General features: G+C 42.2%; 1 protein-coding gene across 1 annotated transcript in view; it reads right to left on the reverse strand.

Moving 5' to 3' along the window:
• Positions 1–3,030: 3,030 nt before the first annotated feature.
• The window catches only part of CORIN (corin, serine peptidase), a 106,914-nt gene continuing 91,768 nt past the window's right edge, over positions 3,031–18,176 (reverse strand). The window contains 4 exon segments of the mRNA XM_048509608.1: positions 3,031–4,561; positions 8,653–8,786; positions 11,358–11,629; positions 15,875–16,049. Of these exon segments, the coding sequence (XP_048365565.1) occupies positions 4,379–4,561; positions 8,653–8,786; positions 11,358–11,629; positions 15,875–16,049 (764 nt within the window). The 3' untranslated portion in view covers positions 3,031–4,378.

Consider the following 18,176-nt stretch of genomic DNA (forward strand, 5'->3'; position numbering starts at 1 on the left):
AAAATGAAATGTAGTCATGACTTAAATATAGTTTTTGAGTGCATATAAATAGTAATTAGTAGAAAGACACCAGACAATTATTTTTTACATGTTATTTAAGGTGCATAAGAAGAGAAGAGAAATTAAAAGTTTTATTCTAGCAGTAGTCTGGACTTTATTACCACCCAAGGTATGACTGAGCTACTAAAAAGTTCTGAGTGAGTGTGTAGTAGTAGTAATCTTGAAATGCCATTCAGTGTGCAGTGTATCCAATCTATGCTTTCCATGGTTCTTGGATTACAAAATGACCAAGTTGGTATTCACCCTGGATTTATTCTAGGAGACTGTCAGGTGCTACTCCATAAAATGGGTTGAACTCTTGTCAGCTGTCACGCAAAAACTGTATAACTATCATTTATTGGAATATGATTCCCCTTCTATGTTGCCTCCAAGATGGGTAATTCCAAAGTAGCAAGTACTTTGTTTGAACATTTAGCTTGAAAAAACTTTCTATCTACCACTGAGTATAGGATCACCTCCACCTGTAAATTAGATTGTTGTAGAGGATATTCTGCTTCTCTTTGGTAAGGAATAAAGATTAACTGCCCATTCCAGAGGGGGGCAGACCCCTCTCTGGAGCCAGTGCAGCCCCGCGTCAGCATGGGTGCCCACTCTCCTGACGCAAGGGGCAAATGCTCTGGTAGAATGACAACTTACCTGGGTGGCCAGGCACCCTGCAGTTCCACAGTGCCCAACCCAGAAGCCAACACTCAATCCAGGCCCACACAAAAAGCTATGCCAGCATGGCTAGGGCTGTGCCGGGGGCAGGTCAAGGAGTGGAGTCAACCTTAATCAGTTTCCACTGCCTGCCCAGCCCTGTGTACCAGCAGTGCCAGCATTGGAGATATGTCATGTTCTTTTAGCATATCACCATTATCCCCAATGAGGGATTCTCAGAGATTTTGTTTAGGGAGGGGAGGCTTCCCATGCCGCCAGAGAGTTTTCAAATGTTCTATGGTAGGATCATGGTGTCTCCCCTGCCAGGGTCGCTACCTATCTATCCCTCTCCAGGATCGGGTCTGTCCACACTGTAAAAACCAAGTGGAGACTCTTGCTCACATTATACTTGACTGTCCGAGATATGTGGGTATTAGGAATTTCTCTCCTGGGCTGGTCTTAGACAAACCTGAAGGAGACTCTGACAACTGTTGTGGAGCTTTTGTAAAATAATACAGAGGCCGTGCTCTTGGAAAAAGTAGCAAAATTTCTCTTACAAGTGACAGAACTTTCTAAGTAATGTCCAATGCTAGATACAGTTTATCTGTCTGTGTTTTGAATGTAATTTTGATTTGTACTTCAGAAATGTCTGTAACGCTCTGGAGCCTATTTTAATATGCCTAATAAAGGTTGTTGTATTGTATTGCATTCTATGGCGGGAATGAAATTTATACTTGGATTCTCACAGTTTCTTTTAATGATGCTCTCAAGTCTGAAGTACCCTTTGTTTAGATGCCCCTTTCTAAAATAGGCAGCAAATGTAATCCTTCACAATCTGAAGCAACAGGGCCACAGCAAGGACTATGTCTTGGTTGGGAAGAGGAGACAGAAGTCTGGGAGGATGAGTGAGACTTCAGATGAGCAGCCTGCTCCATTTCTTTCCTACATCTTGTATTCCAAACTGGATGTTCTCTACTCATCATCAAAGTCCCCATCACAGAACGATATCGGGCCTGCAAGACCTAATTTCTGCATCCTACAACTTCTGATACAGAATGTCTTTTCCCCTGTGATAAGCCAGCATGGCGTAGTGTTAAACAGGAAGTGGATTCTAATCTGGTTAACCAGGTTTGTTCCCCCACTTCTACACATGAAACCTACTGAGTGACCTTGGGCTATTCACAGTTCTTTCAGAATTCTCTCAGCCCCACCTGCCTCACAAGGTGTCTGCTATGGGAAGAGTAAGGGAAAGAGTTTCTAAGCTGCTTTGAGATTCCTTATGGTTGAGAAAAGTGGAATATAAATCCAACTCTTCTTCTGTGGAACCCTGCAGATGATCCGAAGGGAGAGTGTTGTGGCCTGATTAGCTACAAATCAGTTGTGGAAGGTGATGTGATTAAAGGTATTAATCTGATTAAAGTATTAGACAAATAAAAGTATACCAGTTATTTGTATATGTGACCTTTTTCCACTTCTCCCACTGGCCATTTTATCCAGAATGGGTATCCTTGCTGCCCATTCTTATAAGACTGTGTGGCTTCAAACTCTTCATAAAGATACTAGAATGAAGGAACTGTGGGGTGGAAATGGGCTTCCTGAGGCCTCAGTGTGTTCTCTGGGATCAGTGCCCAGGTGCAATAGCAGGAACAGTGGACAGTATGCCACATGTGAAGTATAAAGGAGGAGCTGTGCCACACAGCTCTGTTCCATTTCAAGATAAGGTGAGATTGGCTTGAGAAGTGAAAGTCTGCCCTCCTGCAGAATTCCTGAATCTTCTCTATTGATCTCTAGCTTCAAGTGTGTTGCGTGACTTTGAAGCCTGCTGAGGGAAGCAACAATCGGAATTCTTCTGTTGCTCCCAGAGGCAACCTCTATTCCGTTTCTGTTACAGTATACCTTCTGTTGACTTTAGAAGCTAGCAAAAGTGTTTTGTGGAGTAGTACCTGAGAATCTGTAAAGCTGCATTTCAGCACACATGAGATTTATGCAGTGCACAGAAAACGTAGTGTACAGAGAATATGTTAATTTCTTAACATACAACTTAGTCTACCTTTTTGTATATGAAGCACAAGATTTAATTACTCATTACACAACAAGGCACCTGCTGCACAATGGGGGGGAAAATGTGCATCGCCGCAAGATTTCTTGTACAGATGTATTTCCTCAAATCCCACTTTGACTTTTTATTCTCCCCGTGGCAAGCAAGCCCACTTCTAGCACAAATTTAATTTTTGCTTTGCAGCCAGAGCAAGAATTGCTAATGAGCAGTTTTGCCCCAGACCTCTCCCCTCTGCCCACAGCACCCCACCTAGTATCACCCCCCATAGTGTGTTTTGCATGCTTCCCCCTTGCCCTCTTCCCTGCTGCTGACTCTTCCCTGCTTGTCTAAATGCTTATATCAGCACATTGTTATAGTTATAACAGAGTAGGCTTTTGCAAAGGAACTGCACAAGTGGCTCCACCCCACCTCTCCACTCTGCTTCTGCCCTCCCCAATGATCAGGAGGGCATTCTTAAAACTTTCTTTTAGACAAACTTCTATTTTAAAAACAAGCCCCTCCCTTGCAGCAACAGCGAGAGAAAGTGAGTGTGTGTGAGTGTGTGTATGTGGGCAAAGGAAGGGGAAAAGAATGTCACCAAGATCTGTGCCTTTAAGGCTGTTGATTGGTGGGGGGGGGGGCAAAGGAAGGGGAAAAGAATGTCACCAAGATCTGTGCCTTTAAGGCTGTTGATTGGTGGTGTTAAGCGAAGTACAGAAGGAGAGGCCGGTTGAACAACATTATTTCTGTTGATATCTCATATAATATATTTTCCCCATACTGTGGATTATATTGATGATTCTTAATTTGAAATTCTTTATACAACTTTCTGATAACCCTTCCTTTAAAGTGGGCAAGTCTTTCACCATACTAATCAGATTGGCCTTTTCTGTATTTTGTTTTTTCCTTGAAATTATTTTTATGATTGACTTAAATAATAAATATCAGGACTGAATATACTCATAGTTTAATCACATCTGACACACCCAAATAATTATCTCTTAGCAAGCGAGTACAGGGGTGGGTGGGGGCTGGAGTCAGAAAAAGAGTTACTCTTCTTCAGATATGCCCATCACGTTTGTAAATGCACAGATGGCTTTGCTGCAAGTGCTCAAGACTAAAAACTTTGACTTGGATGCTGTTATGCACAAATGGAACTGCATTCCACTGCTGCAATCATCTATCCCCCTCCTAAATATTTCCCCCATAGCTCAATGGACCCTTAGGAACTTGATCAGGGTCCAAGTAGGAAGTCAATCTCTTCAGCACTATATGGTTTTTCTCTCTTGACATCATAGAAAGCTAATAAGTTTGCAAAAGTGTCTGAAAGGCATAGTATTACATGATAAACTGGTTGATTCTTCTTCTCTGTGTGTCAGGGAATGAGTGTGAGAGAAATATAATACAACTCTGCTAAAGAAAATGCCAGAAGGGATTTTTAAAAAATGATTTCTACCTAGAAGTACTTTTGCCACCTGAAGACTTACAAATTATTTGATTCTGTTCCACTGCCAGACACTTGTAATGCTTAGAATTTATAATTTACCAGAGTTCTTCAGCTTGACATCTTCATTTCTTCTGTGCTCCTGGGCTTTGCTTTTTCTTTTCCCCTTCCACTCTGCACTGTATTTCTGTCTGTACGAGTCAGCGGAGCAGAAATGTGTGGATGTAGATTTGCCTTTCAATCCATTCAGTAAAATGAGACACATTGCTATAAACTCCAGGTCCCAAAACTTTGGAAAAGCAGACAGAGCCCCAAGAAGTTAAGCCAAACAATGTCCAGCGTCCAGGAGGCTGTTCACACACCAAGGGTCCTCCGCTGTCACCCTACAATAATATGCAGATTAGTTTATTACTGTTGCTAAGAAGGCAACTCAGTCAGATGAAGCTTATCTCAGGAAGTGACCAAATAACAAGGACTGATGTGAGAAAGGGGGATTCCTGCCATCAAAGGGGTGTCACTAATCACTTAAGCAAGCCATCTTATGGTACATCATGGATTTTCATTTAGCAGCAGTGTGGCAATGAACATGTCACCAACTCCATGTGATGCAATAATGAAACTCCTCTCTCCCCAATGTAGAACCAAATATATTCCTAACACCATCTGGTACAAATAACTGAAAAGTGAGCTTGCTGTTTGTGACCAGAAAAGATGTGAACCAAACTGGTGGGTGTCTGAGAACCCCTAGTCATAAAACTCCCTGGGTGATTTTGGACCAATCACTCTGTCTAAGCCCAGAGTTACCCTAGCTTCTTGGAGGGCAAATGGGATGAAAATGTACCTGATAAATACATTTCACTTTGGTACTCTAGCAACTGAACAATACATTTGTATCCTGCCTGTCTTCCAGAGAACTCAGTGCAGAACTTCAGCCGAAAATTTTTCCTGTGAGGTAAGATTGGTTGAGATAAAGTGACTCTCTTAAGATCACCCATTGAGAGTCATAGTTAAGCAGGAATTTTAATAGGGGGGTTAAGAACATAAGAACATAAGAACTAGCCTGTTGGATCAGAGCAGAGTCCATCTAGTCCAGCTCTCTGCTACTCACAGTGGCCCACCAGGTGCTTTTGGGAGCTCACATGCAGGATGTGAAAGCAATGGCCATCTGCGGCTGTTGCTCCTGAGCACCTGGTCTGTTAAGGCATTTGCAATCTCAGATCACAGAGGATCAAGATTGGTAGCCATAGATCGACTTCTCCTCCATAAATCTGTCCAAGCCCTTTTTAAAGCTATCCAGGTTAGTGGCCATCACCACCTCCTGTGGCAGCATATTCCAAACACCAATCACACGTTGTGTAAAGAAGTGTTTCCTTTTATTAGTCCTAATTCTTCCCCCCAGCATTTTCAATGAATGCCCCCTGGTTTTAGTATTGTGAGAAAGAGAGAAAAATTTCTCTCTGTCAACATTTTCTACCCCATGCATAATTTTATAGACTTCAATCATATCCCCCCTCAGACGTCTCCTCTCCAAACTAAAGAGTCCCAAACGCTGCAGCCTCTCCTCATAAGGAAGGTGCTCCAATCCCTCAATCATCCTCGTTGCCCTTCTCTGCACTTTTTCTATCTCTTCAATATCCTTTTTCCGATGTGGCGACCAGAACTGAACACAGTCCTCCAAGTGCAGTCGCACCACTGCTTTATATAAGGGCATGACAATCTTTGCAGTTTTATTCTCAATTCCTTTCCTAATTATCCTTTATTCTCAATTCCTTTCCTAATTATAGAGTTTGCCTTTTTCACAGCTGCGATGCGATGAGTTGACATTCCCATGGAACTATCAACTAAGACACCCAAATCCCTTTCCTGGTCTGTGACTGATAGCACTGACCCCTGTAGCGTGTATGTGAAGTTTGGATTTTTTGCCCCTATGTGCATCACTTTATATTTTGCTACATTGAACTGCATTTGCCATTTCTTAGCCCAATCAACTAATTTATAAAAGTCTGCTTGGAGCTCTTCGCAATCCTTTGCGGTTCTCACCACACTATATAATTTGCTATCATCGGCAAACTTAAGCCACCACGCTACCCACCCCTACTTCCAGGTCATTTATGAATAGGTTAAAGAGCACTGGTCCCAAAACAGATCCTTGGAGAACACCACTCCCTACATCTCTCCATTGCGAGAACTTCCCATTTACACCCACCCTTTGCTCCTTGTTCCTCAACCAGTTTTGAATCCATAGAAGGACTTCCCCTCTTATTTCTTCATTGCTCAGTTTTCTCAATAGTCTTTGGTGGGGAACTTTGTCAAAAGCTGGGGTGCTGTGTGGTTTCCGGGCTGTATGGCCGTGTTCTAGCAGCATTCTCTCCTGACATTTCGCCTGCATCTGTGGCTGAAGATGCCAGCCACAGATGCAGGCGAAATGTCAGGAGAGAATGCTGCTAGGACACGGCCATACAGCCCAGAAACCACACAGCACCCCAGTGATTCCGGCCGTGAAAGCCTTCGACAATACTTTGTCAAAAGCCTTTTGGAAATCCAAGTATACAATATCCACTGGTTCCCCCTTATCCACATGCCTGTTTACACCCTCAAAGAACTCTATTAAGTGTCAGGATGGGCCTCTTGGCTCATCCCCCCCTCCCCCTTCTAGCCTTCCAGGAAACAAAAGCTAACATGCAGCCACAGCTCTTCAAGGTGTGGCCAAGCCCTGCCTTTTGTAATGTTAACTTCGTATCTGAATGTTGGTATTCTTTCCTTTGTTATTTTACTGTAACTGCAGCTCTTGGGCCCAGCTAGGGGGCGGGCCAAGGGCAGCAGGAATTTAAGATTTTGTTCTTTCTATATTCCTCAGAATTCGTCTATCCCTCGCATGCTTCAGTTCTCAATAAAGTCTTGGGACTGCAGTCTCACAGTAAGTTTGTAAGACAGGACTTGCCTCTGCAAAAGCCATGCTGACTCTTCCTCAGCAGGTCTTGCTTTTCTACATGTTTTATAATTTTATCTTTAATGATAGATTCTACTAATTTGCCAGGAACAGATGTCAAACTGACTGGCCTGTAATTTCCCGGGTCCCCCCTAGATCCTTTCTTAGAGATTGGTGTGACATTGGCCATCTTCCAGTCTTCAGGGATGGAGGCTGATTTCAGGGATAAGTTGCATATTTGGAATAAGGGTTGGAATAAGGGGCACTGCATTGCTCTAAGTGTGTATAAGCATTATCTCCTTAATGGGCCAACTCTCTTTGTTCTTAACCTGGGAGCCAATCTTCACCAAATTTGGAGGTTCTTATAAAGTGAGTCACCAGCAACTATGCTGCAAATTTGGGGCCTCTACCTTAAAAACACAGGCTCCCCAGGGTCCCAGAAAGATTCCTCATAGGCTACAATGGAGCTGATTTTTTTTTCAGATTCCTAGGGGAAAACCCATATCAGTACAAATATTCAGGGGAAAAAGTTGGGGACCCAATATAACTGAATCTGAATTTTCCTCAAAAAAAATTTGAACACCCCTAGACAGTTATCTAGCCAGATTTATGATCTAATCTTGCTGCTTTTTTATTAGTCAAGGCCAAGGCCGCTTGTGCCTGAGGATGATTCTCTGTATAGTTATTAATGTCAATGCAAAAGCACAGTGTCAACAGAGAATTCACATGGCAGTGTTTCCCAAAGGTTTTGCCTCAGGTCTTGTGGCTGCCCCCACCCAGCCACTGGAGATCCTTTTTGTTTGTTTGTTTTGTTTTTTCTTCTGGCAATTGCTGGATCACTACCGTGCAATAATGTTATAACGATCTACTGCCACAACTAACTCCTCTAAACTCACACTTTAATTTTTTTAAAATAAAAAGCCAGTCTCTAGCTGTTTTCATTGTGGAGATATAAGGGACACACATATTAAAGACAGTAGAATGTAGCACTATATTGTGCTGTAGAATGTAGCACTATATTGTGCTATAGACTGTGGCACTATATTGTGCTGTAGGACTTGCCAATAAAAAGCTGTCTGGAGAGAATGGAGCAGCAGCTGGCAGGGGGCGTAGCAAGGAAAATGATGCGAATGTGCACAATTGTGCACTTTCCTGTCCACCAACAGGTAAAGGTCCTTGGGCTGAGCTTTCCCAAAAATTGTATCAAACCAGGTGTGAGAGAAAATATCAAAGGAAGGGAAAACTTGTAAAGTGAACAATTCAGGGACCATGCCATGAGGATGCTTCCCCCCCTCCACGCCCGCCCCCCAAATCCTGCTCCAGTTTGGATGTAAACAGGACTGCCCACTGAGCAAATTTAGGTAGTTCAGTGATACACTAACAGCATCATCCTGTGTCCTGTTACTCTAGTCTAAACCCATTAAAATGGACCAGCTTAGACTACAGTACCTCCGCATAGAATTGCACTGTATGGCTACAAATGTTTATAAATTGAAGGGCAGGGGCTGTCAAAATAATAAAATGTGTTCTCTAAAACTTGCTTACCATGCAGGAGTCCACAGTGCCAGATTCAAAACCTGCACATAACATCCTAGCGGTGATGGTCTTCATATCAAAGTATGATTGACACTGTTCTAAGGAAATAATACGAACTTCTCCTTCTTGAAGCTTGAAAGGCACTAAAGAGAGGAAAAGATGTGATCTCAGTCAAACAATGTATGCTGTGCATAAATACTATCATAATAACCATGTTCTCTTGTGCAAAGTGCTGTCCATTTCTCTAGACTTTAATGTAGCTTGAAGATGCTCACTGATCAGCACTGAGACCCAGCAGATGTTCCTAGAAAGAGCGGCCATGAGTTGCCGCAGCCCATCATAGCTGCCTGGAAAAGGGCACGGAAAGGAGGCCCCGCCGCACATGCCCTTAGAACGGTGGAAGGCAGGTGGCGGCCATGCCCATTATGGGCAACGATGTTGTGACACCTGCATGGCATGATGATGTCATCAGTTGGGGCAGGCCAGGAGCCTTGATAAAGCCTTGCCCAGTCCTGGGCCCTCCTCTTTGAGGATGGTGCCAACAAGGATGAAGAGTGAAGAAGAGCTGGTTTTTATACCCCATTTTTCTCAACCTCTCTCAAAGTCTCAAAGCAACTTACACTTGCCTTCCCTTCCCCTCCCCACAACGAGGTAGGTGAGGCTGAGAGAATTTGGAGAGAACTGTGATTAGCCCAAGCTCAGGAGCTTGGGCAGGAGCAGGAAACCCCAGTTCATTAGATTAGAGTTCACTGCTCATATGGAGGAATGGGGAATCAAACCTGGTTCTCCAGATTAGAGTCTGCTGAACTTAACCACTACATCACACTTTCAGACTTTCCCAATAAGGTGAAGAGGGTAACCTGAGTCCTGCCTGAGACTATCAGTGCAATCCTAAGGAGAGTTACTCCAGTTTAAGTCCAATAATTTCATGCCAAAGAGGGGGAAAGAGGTTGTTTTGCATATGGCCAGGGAGGGAGAAAATGCTTCAGGTACAGAACAGCGTCCTTGAATTGCTGTTGCTTTCAGAACAATTACCTTGTTTCAATATCAATACTGTTTATGCTTGCTTACTACCTGCTCTGTCTATATACCTGTATTAAGAACACAAATATTGCTGACATACTATAAATATCCAGTAGTTTCTCCTACCAAATCTCCCTGGAATTTTTTACTGCTTGGAGGGCAGAGAGCATAAAACATGTATTCATTTGACAATAACTTCTAATAAAACCCAAAAGGCTTCCTGTAAAAAACTAGTCTTCAAGTGAATTTTAGAATACATGGGAGCTAATTCATTCTGTAGTCTCTGTTGTCTGTCTATAAGTATGATTCCAGAACAATATTGACTTTCACATAATGATATTCTAGAATATAACTTAAATATTTGCACTATACCTTCCTCTCTGCACTTAAATCAATTGTTACTTTGCATCATGGCATCTGACCAAGGCCCTTTGTATGAAACAGTGGTAGGAAAGGCTGCCACCAAATCAGTTCCTCAAGGCTTATTTCTCAAGGCTCAAGACACTTTGCCATGAATGCATCAGTACCCCACAATCCAATAAGTGAACCCACGGATTCCTTTGATATTAGGATGCAACTTGCAGCGCACACAAGAATCGGAAAGATTTCTTCTTGATTCCCTTGAATCCCAGAAGATACCTGGGATTCTGGGGGCAAATTTTCAGTTTACTTACAATACGGGAGCCGGGTCTTAGTATCTTGTGGAGGAGCACCTTTCAGATTGCACATTACACTTGGCTTCTCAGACTGCATGCAGATTCCTTGAACTCATTATTGACTATGGGCCCTGACTAGATTCAGAACAGTGTAGATGATTACTATTATATTTAGAGAGGCAGTGCTAATCCATGGCCTCTTTCGCACATGCAGAATAATGTACTTTCAATCCACTTTCAATGCACTTTGCAGCTGGATTTTACTGTGCAGAATAGAAAGATCCACTTGCAAACAGTTGTGAAAGTGGATTGAAAGTGCATTATTCTGCATGTGCGTAAGGGGCCCATATGATTCGCCATTTATAGACATCAGTTGTATAGAGGTAGATTTCAGCCAAAATGCTGAAGACAGTTACGAAGTGGCTTTTAAAAAAATGCCAAGTGGGACAGTCATAATTTGACTTACTATCTTTGGTTCAAAAGCACATTCATTTGTAGTCAAGATAATCACCAGAAAAACATTGCGTTCCTTTGCAATAATGCTCAATAAAAGACTTGCTTTAAATTACTTGCTGCTCCATGTGGTTACACATGACTACAAATGTGCCAAGTCATGGACTTTTGTAAGAGAGAACTAATTATTCGGAATGATCAGAATCAAAAGAAAGGGGATGTATTGTGCAGAAGAGATACCAATTCGTTCTGGCAGTATCAATTCCTGTTTCTAAGATTGCCAAAACACTGTCCTGTTTATAAAATAGAATAGATTCAGCTTTCAATAATGTCTCCCAAGCACATGTTCCTTCTTGGATCTTGGTTCCTATGACACATCTATGAATGGAATGAAGTATAAGGTATAAACAAGCTGAGAACATTGGCTGGGGAAGATTTCATATGTTCAAATTTTCAATAACGTACACCAAAGGTATGTTGCTAATGCCTGAGACAGAGGATTTCCACTAGAGCTAGATAACTGACAGAGGCCAATGGATGGTAAACAGATTGGAGAAAGAATCTGGAAAGCATTCATCTTACTTTTGTTGCCCATGTGTCCCCAGCCAGTGATATAGCAATAGGTATCTGGCTCAACTAACTGCTCCCTGCTGGGCAGGCAGACTGGCCTGACATAGCTTGTCTCGTTGATGTCTTCATTGAGTTCCACAATGCTGATATCATAGTCCACCACAGCTCGGTTATACCGGGGGTGCAGGATAATTGTCTTCACCTTGCGGGTCTGCATGAAGACTGAAGGATGATCCAAGTTGTTGATGCCAAAAACCACTTCCCATACCGCAGGGCTTTCTCTCCTTATGAAAAAGTAATACAATATGTAGTGAATTCTCAGTTCAGCATCAGAAGCAACATGGGCATTTCTGTTGTAAACTCACAGGCATCCAAATATTTCAAAAGAAGCTGAGTTTAAGGATGTTTGCTGCCAAATTAAAATAGTAGTAAGTTGTGACCCCCACACACACACACTTTCTGTTTTTAAAAAATCTGCCAGATGATTTTACTGACCTTTTAAATAAAAAAAGAATTAAACATTGCAAAACATGTGAGAAATGAGATAACCCTTTTCATGCCCATAAGAAACCCTTATGAGATAACCCTTTTCATGCCCATCCCCCCGCCTTTCATGGCCCTCTACATCTGGGCCGTTTGTCATTCAATGGGACCTGCCATTCCTCCCTCTTGGGAAGAGGATTTTGAATTTGGAGCTGCTGGACGCCCTTTATTTTTATGCTAGTATTTTTATATTGTATTTATGAGATCTAGCTTTTACTGTTTTATCGCTGTTTTTAAAGATTTAGCCATTTTATGTTATATTATGTTTATTGTTGTACACCGCCCGGAGCCCCTCGGGGATAGGGCGGTATAAAAATCTAATAGATAATAATAATAATAAAAGGGTCTACACTGTTTAGTCAGTAACTGTCTAGCTATCATTTTTCTGCAAATTGAACACCACTTGTTACATTTCATCATGGATGCTCTAAGCAATTATGGAAGAGCTACATAGTCTTGTGAATACAGTAAGGTAAGTGACATTTCACACTTTGTGTGAGATTTCAGTGAATGACCAGATTGGAATTGAGTTGATACATTCATGACGAGTCAGGTGAATTGTTTATCACTGGTTCTGTAACTTGTAAATATTTTTCACTGGAGGATGACAGGAAATTCCAGAGGAATAGTGGCATCTCAATTAGTTTTTGTAAAACTTGTGATACAGGAGATGGTGAGATAAAAGCATAAATAAATCATTTGTCAATAAGTAGCACTGTATTCATAACATCTTCAAAGTGTTTCATTGCATAATAAAGCCCATTTACTGTTGACTGTAATAATACGATGTGCAAAGGCTGGTATTTCAAGGATAAAGATATTTTTATTCCCATTAACAGACCATGATGTACAGTGCAAGCCTAAGCAATTACACTTTTCTAAGTCCATTAACTTCAATGAACTAAGGAAAGTGTAACTCTGCTTAGGATCACACTTCCAGGCCATTATTTTGCTGAGTAGCCTCATTTGTCTCCTGTTATATTTTCATTTCTTATGAGAATAAAACAAACAACAACTTTTTAAAAAATTAAATATATATCAGTTATTGGTTCAGAACAGATATGTTTTAGGGAGGGTTCATCTAAATCACTATTCTTATACTCCTTTCAGAGGCGTAGCCAGGTAAAATGGAGCCTGGTGCAAAATCTGAGTTTTGCGGGGGGGTGGGAGTTCGTTTGTGTTTTTTGTATTTTTAGTGTTTTTTCATTTTTTGGCCTGCAGATTTTTAAGGGTAGCAGCACCAAAATTTCAGGGTATCTTTAGGAGACTATCCTGATGATACCAGCCAGGTTTGGTAAAGTTTGGTTCAGGGGATCCAAAGTTATGGACCCTCAAAGGTATAGCACCATCTCCTATTAGCTCCCATTGGAAACAATGGGGCATTACCTTTGGGAATCCATAACTTTGGATTCCCACTATGGTGGGAAGTAGGGTGTAGCTGCCAGAATCAATGAAGAGATATTGAAATTAAATGGTATACTTCTCATGCAATTGCACTGCATCATCCATCAGCAAGCCTCGGGTAGTAAGATTCTTCAGTGGGAAAGTGTGGTGTGTGTTGTTGTATCCAACATTAATTACATCAAGAATCACGGCCTTAGTCATCATCAATGTTAACATTTTCTCTCAGAGGAAGATGCAGAATATGTATTGTACCATGCAAAAGTCAGGTGGTTTAGCAGAGGCAAAGTCCGCAAATGCTTTTTCAGTCTTCCTCATAAAGTCGATATCTTTCTCAAGGAGAAAGGAAAAGGTCAAGAAGTGTTTTCTGATCCTGAATAAGAATGTTTCAGAATCCATCTGAAGTAGCACCAAAGTAACTTTTTCCATATGGAACTAATTGGTTTGCAAGCCAGTGATGATCTCAGAGACATTTGCAAAGAAAATAGTCTGTAGATTTCTGTTCTGGTCTAGCAGATATATCTATTGACCTAAAGAAATTTGCTGCAGGCATGGGCATGTTCACAGACTTTGGCACCACATACATCTGTGAACAGAACTCTTCCAAGATGAAAATTGTGAAATCCAGATGAATATTAACATGACATTTTAAGGGTATCTATTATAAACCTTGACTTGGACATTAATGCCTTAGCTAATAGTAAACAGTCACAAAATCACATTGACTAGGTAAGCATGTGTAATTAAAAGGATTCCACGGTAAAGTATTGTTTCAATACATTCAAGTTAACATCTCTTTCTTGACCTGTGATTGTTTACTTTTAGTCTAATAAGTAGGTTAATATTTTTGTTACATTTTAATTTAAGATATGGCCCTAAGGCACTAGGAATTCTCATGCAGCCACCGTGTGTCAGAAGGTTGGGGACCCCAGTTGTAAAACTTTTAAACAAATGTTTTTAAAGTATGTACAAACATTTGATGATACAATAAAAATATACATACAAACAAACACACACAACCAGGGAAGAAGGCCAATAAGAGTTTGCTGTGAAAGATGTGTGTGTCAGTTTCAACTGTGCAAAATTGGAAGAATGAAACCCCCTTTGCCCACCCAATACAGTTATCAATCCAGACAGGGAACCCTGCACAGCAGCTATTCCTATTAGAAAAAAATGCCAAGAAATCTGATCATAGGGTCTTGTCTAGCTCAAAGTATATCATCTATCTCTTTGCATCCAGTGTTACTTAGTTCTCCATATGACATCTGAATTCTCTCTGTATCACCATCTGTAGTCCACCTTGTAATTTCTACTCCTGCTGACAAAACTGAACTACTTTCATTCTCCTAGCAAATACACTCTTAATGAAGGGAACTATGTGTTATGTGTAATTATGGGATATTCTTCTATGATGGTAACTTCCAGATCTCTGAAAGGGAAAGACTGGCTTTGGGGGTAACTTTTTTGATTCCCCAGAAGGGATAAAAACAGCCTGGTGGGAGAGATTTTTAGCAGGAAAACAGCAATGTAAAAAGGGCTTTGAAGCTACTGTCCTGCTGTGTAAATTTCTCCCTTCAAAACCCAGCCCCCACAACTGCATCTTATACAAAACACTTTTTAAAAGTTCTTTAAAAGAATCATAGAATCATAATATCTTGTTCCACCTTGAGAAGCTTTAAGAGGCCGTATGCAGCCAACTCTTGTACACAGCTCTAAATCCAAGGAAAAGATGAGCAACACGGAATGTAACACATTTTCTACAATCTACATAGTAGATTTACAGACTACATAGTAGATGATATTATTGGAGGTGGGAATTGACTACATTCAAAATATGCATTCAGAAGACGTTTATATTTCCATATTCGTGGGAGCTAAACATTGTTGAGGAGGCATCTCACGGGGCTTTTGTTATGGAAGTCTATTCTTTTGGCAAGGAACTTAGCACAAAACATGCTTCAGTATAGAAATATTGTCAAGTCACAACGAATTTATGGAGACCTCCAGCAAGGAACTTTTCAAGGCAAATGAGAAACAGAAGTGGTTTGACATTAATTTTCTCTACAGGGTCTTTCTTGGTGGTCTCCGATGCATGCACTCTCCCGCTTAGCTTCTGAGATTGGGCTGCCTTCCCTCTCAAAATGTGCTGCCTTCCCTCTGAAAACCTGCTGAGTAGCATATTTAAAATATGGTACTGTGGACATGTTTGAAGGCATTCCTTACAGCTTTTAGAATACATCCTTTTTTTGTTGATTTCTCTCATAACATATACCGTACCTCTCACAGAGTTTCTAGTGGTAAAGGGTTGAAAGTATTCTTTTTGTATTGCCTTAGGCCCTTGGTGGCGAACCTTTGGCACTCCAGATGTCATGGACTACAATTCCCATCAGCCCCTGCCAATTGGCCATGCCAATTGTAGTCCATAACATCTGGAGTGCCAAAGGTTTGCCACCACTGCCCTAGGCAAAAGGAACAAATGTTTACATGCAATTCCCTGTCTGTCCACTTAACAGCATTCACCCAGCCAACTATTTCTCCAACTGCAATTCTTATGCAAGTCGTAAAGTGTTCGCAGCCCTACTCACCCCTCAAAGCAATGTGCTACTGTCAATACCCATTTTTTTGCAATGAGAACACAGCCACAAATGTGCCCACTTGGCTCGCTTTGCAAGGAACACTGCCACGGCCATCGTCCTGGGCGACTGGTCCTGCCCCCAAGGATCCTCTTACTCATACGTGCTGCCGGGCGACGCCCACAGTCTATTAAGAAACATATAAAACATCCTGCTAATATAAATACAGCACATTCGGTGTTCCCTGTTGCTGTTTCTGAAAGTCAGGTACCAGCTCCAAAGTTTCTTACACGAATACCTTTGAGAATGAGGAAGGTACCAAAAACTTGATACAAGCTAAAATTATGGAACTCTCAACACCTATATTTAGCTTTCTTTTTTTCCTGGATTTACTGAACAATGTGCTTTGCAAGAGTAGGATCTAGAAGGAATACACCAGAGAATACGCTCTCTTTGCTAAATCAGTAAAGATATATAGGGTTGGACCCTCCTCTTTACTACATCCCCTGTCATCCACAACTTTAGTCAAAGTAGGACCCATGATCCCCAAGTGCCATTTTTGGTAGTCAAAGGGCACCCTCATCCAATCCATTAAAGCTGGTTGCATCTAACCCATACATTTATGTGTGGCTCTGTCTCTAGAGTACAGACTGGTTATCACTCACTTCGGACCAAAGTTCACATGATAATGTGTTTTCTGACTGTAGTGGGCTGAAAAAAGCAACAATAGAAGACCCTAATATGGATCAAGGTTGTATCATTGGAGAAGAGAGGGCTTATATCTGCCTGTCCTGTTTCTTTAAACCCTGATAGAGAAAAAAGACAAACAATTACAATGGGTGTAATTTCTGATCAGGTAAGTGGGAGAGGCATCTTCAAAGGCATTGTCCCCCACACCTCAACCATGAACCATATTCCTCCACTTCCCACTTGGGCAGCACATTTCAGGGGGAACGAACCCCCCTTGGATGTGGCATGGGCTTCTGCCATTGTAAATGCCCTCTCTGGGGCACTTATGCTAGTGGAGGGGAAAATCCACCGATGCCCAGCCACTGTGGCACTCCGCAATACCCAGCTGAGGTGCCTGGCCTTCCTCCAGCACTCAATTTCCAACCGCAGCCATGCCAGTGTTCTGGGGGCATTCTGGGGGGTGGGGCCAACCTTAGTCAGCCTCCAGACCCCTCTCAGTCCCTGTATACCAGCAGAGATATCCTTCAGTTTTCACAGTGTATCTCTATTCTCCCATATGGAGGAGTTGGAGGTTTTCTTTTCTGTGGAGCGGTGCTCAAGTGATGCCGTCCCAGTCCACCTTAGCTCTGGATTGTGCTGTTAAGTTTACAGACAGTTTTTCTATCCTATTCGGGAGAGAGAGATCCTGTTCTTTTGGTTTGGGATAGAATCTAGAGTTGTACAGACTGGTTTGTGTTAATGATTTTTTCAAGCTCTGACCCCTTGTCCGAGTAGGAATGTGTACAGCACTATAACTGCACTTTATGTTCAACTTCCAATCCTCCATTCCCTGAACAGATCTGTAGGTATTTTGAAAAGTGCATTTTTTAAAAAAAATTGACAAACAAATGTATCATCAGAAATATATGCCAGACATCTGAAGGAAAGAGCAGACCTACAGCCCCATCCAGGGGGAGGGTGTAAATGGCTCTTTGGAGTTGTGAGCTCTAGCCAGTGTGTTTGCCTGCCCCACCAGTGCATTTGGCAAATGTGCCAATAGGGTGGGCAACCTGGGAGGCAGGCAGCTGGCATCCTGCCCAGCATTGGCATCCAAATTAGATGCCAGCACGGGGGGGGGGGGTCCAGGATGTTCCTGGGGGAGGAGCTGACAATAGTCAGATCCCACCTAGGTGTGCAGGTTGCAGGCACTGAGACTGGAGGGTTTTTTGCTGATCGGGGAGCTTTTCCCTGCTCCCTGTGCTGGTCAAAGGCCCTCTGGAGGCAGTGGGGTGGTGCAATAGCAGTACCGCGTCCCCCTAGCTGGGGCTCTGGGTGAAGTTGCCTAAAGCAAAGCAGGCCCACTGCCTTGAGCATGGAGAGAGAGGTGCGGAAGATAGAAATCTGATGCATAAGTTATACAAATGACTTTAGATGAGCAGAAAGTAGGGGGGGACCTACAAATACTCCTATTAACAAGCACATCTTCTTTTATTGCCAGTTTTGATAACTCTCACTTCAATGTATTGTCGAAGGCTTTCACGGCCGGAATCACTTGGGTGCTGTGTGGTTTCCGGGCTGAGAATGCTGCTAGAACACGGCCATACAGCCCGGAAACCACACAGCACCCATCTCACTTCAATACTGT

This window comes from Sphaerodactylus townsendi, linkage group LG10 (assembly GCF_021028975.2).
Source record: "Sphaerodactylus townsendi isolate TG3544 linkage group LG10, MPM_Stown_v2.3, whole genome shotgun sequence".
NCBI classification, from domain to species: domain Eukaryota; kingdom Metazoa; phylum Chordata; class Lepidosauria; order Squamata; family Sphaerodactylidae; genus Sphaerodactylus; species Sphaerodactylus townsendi.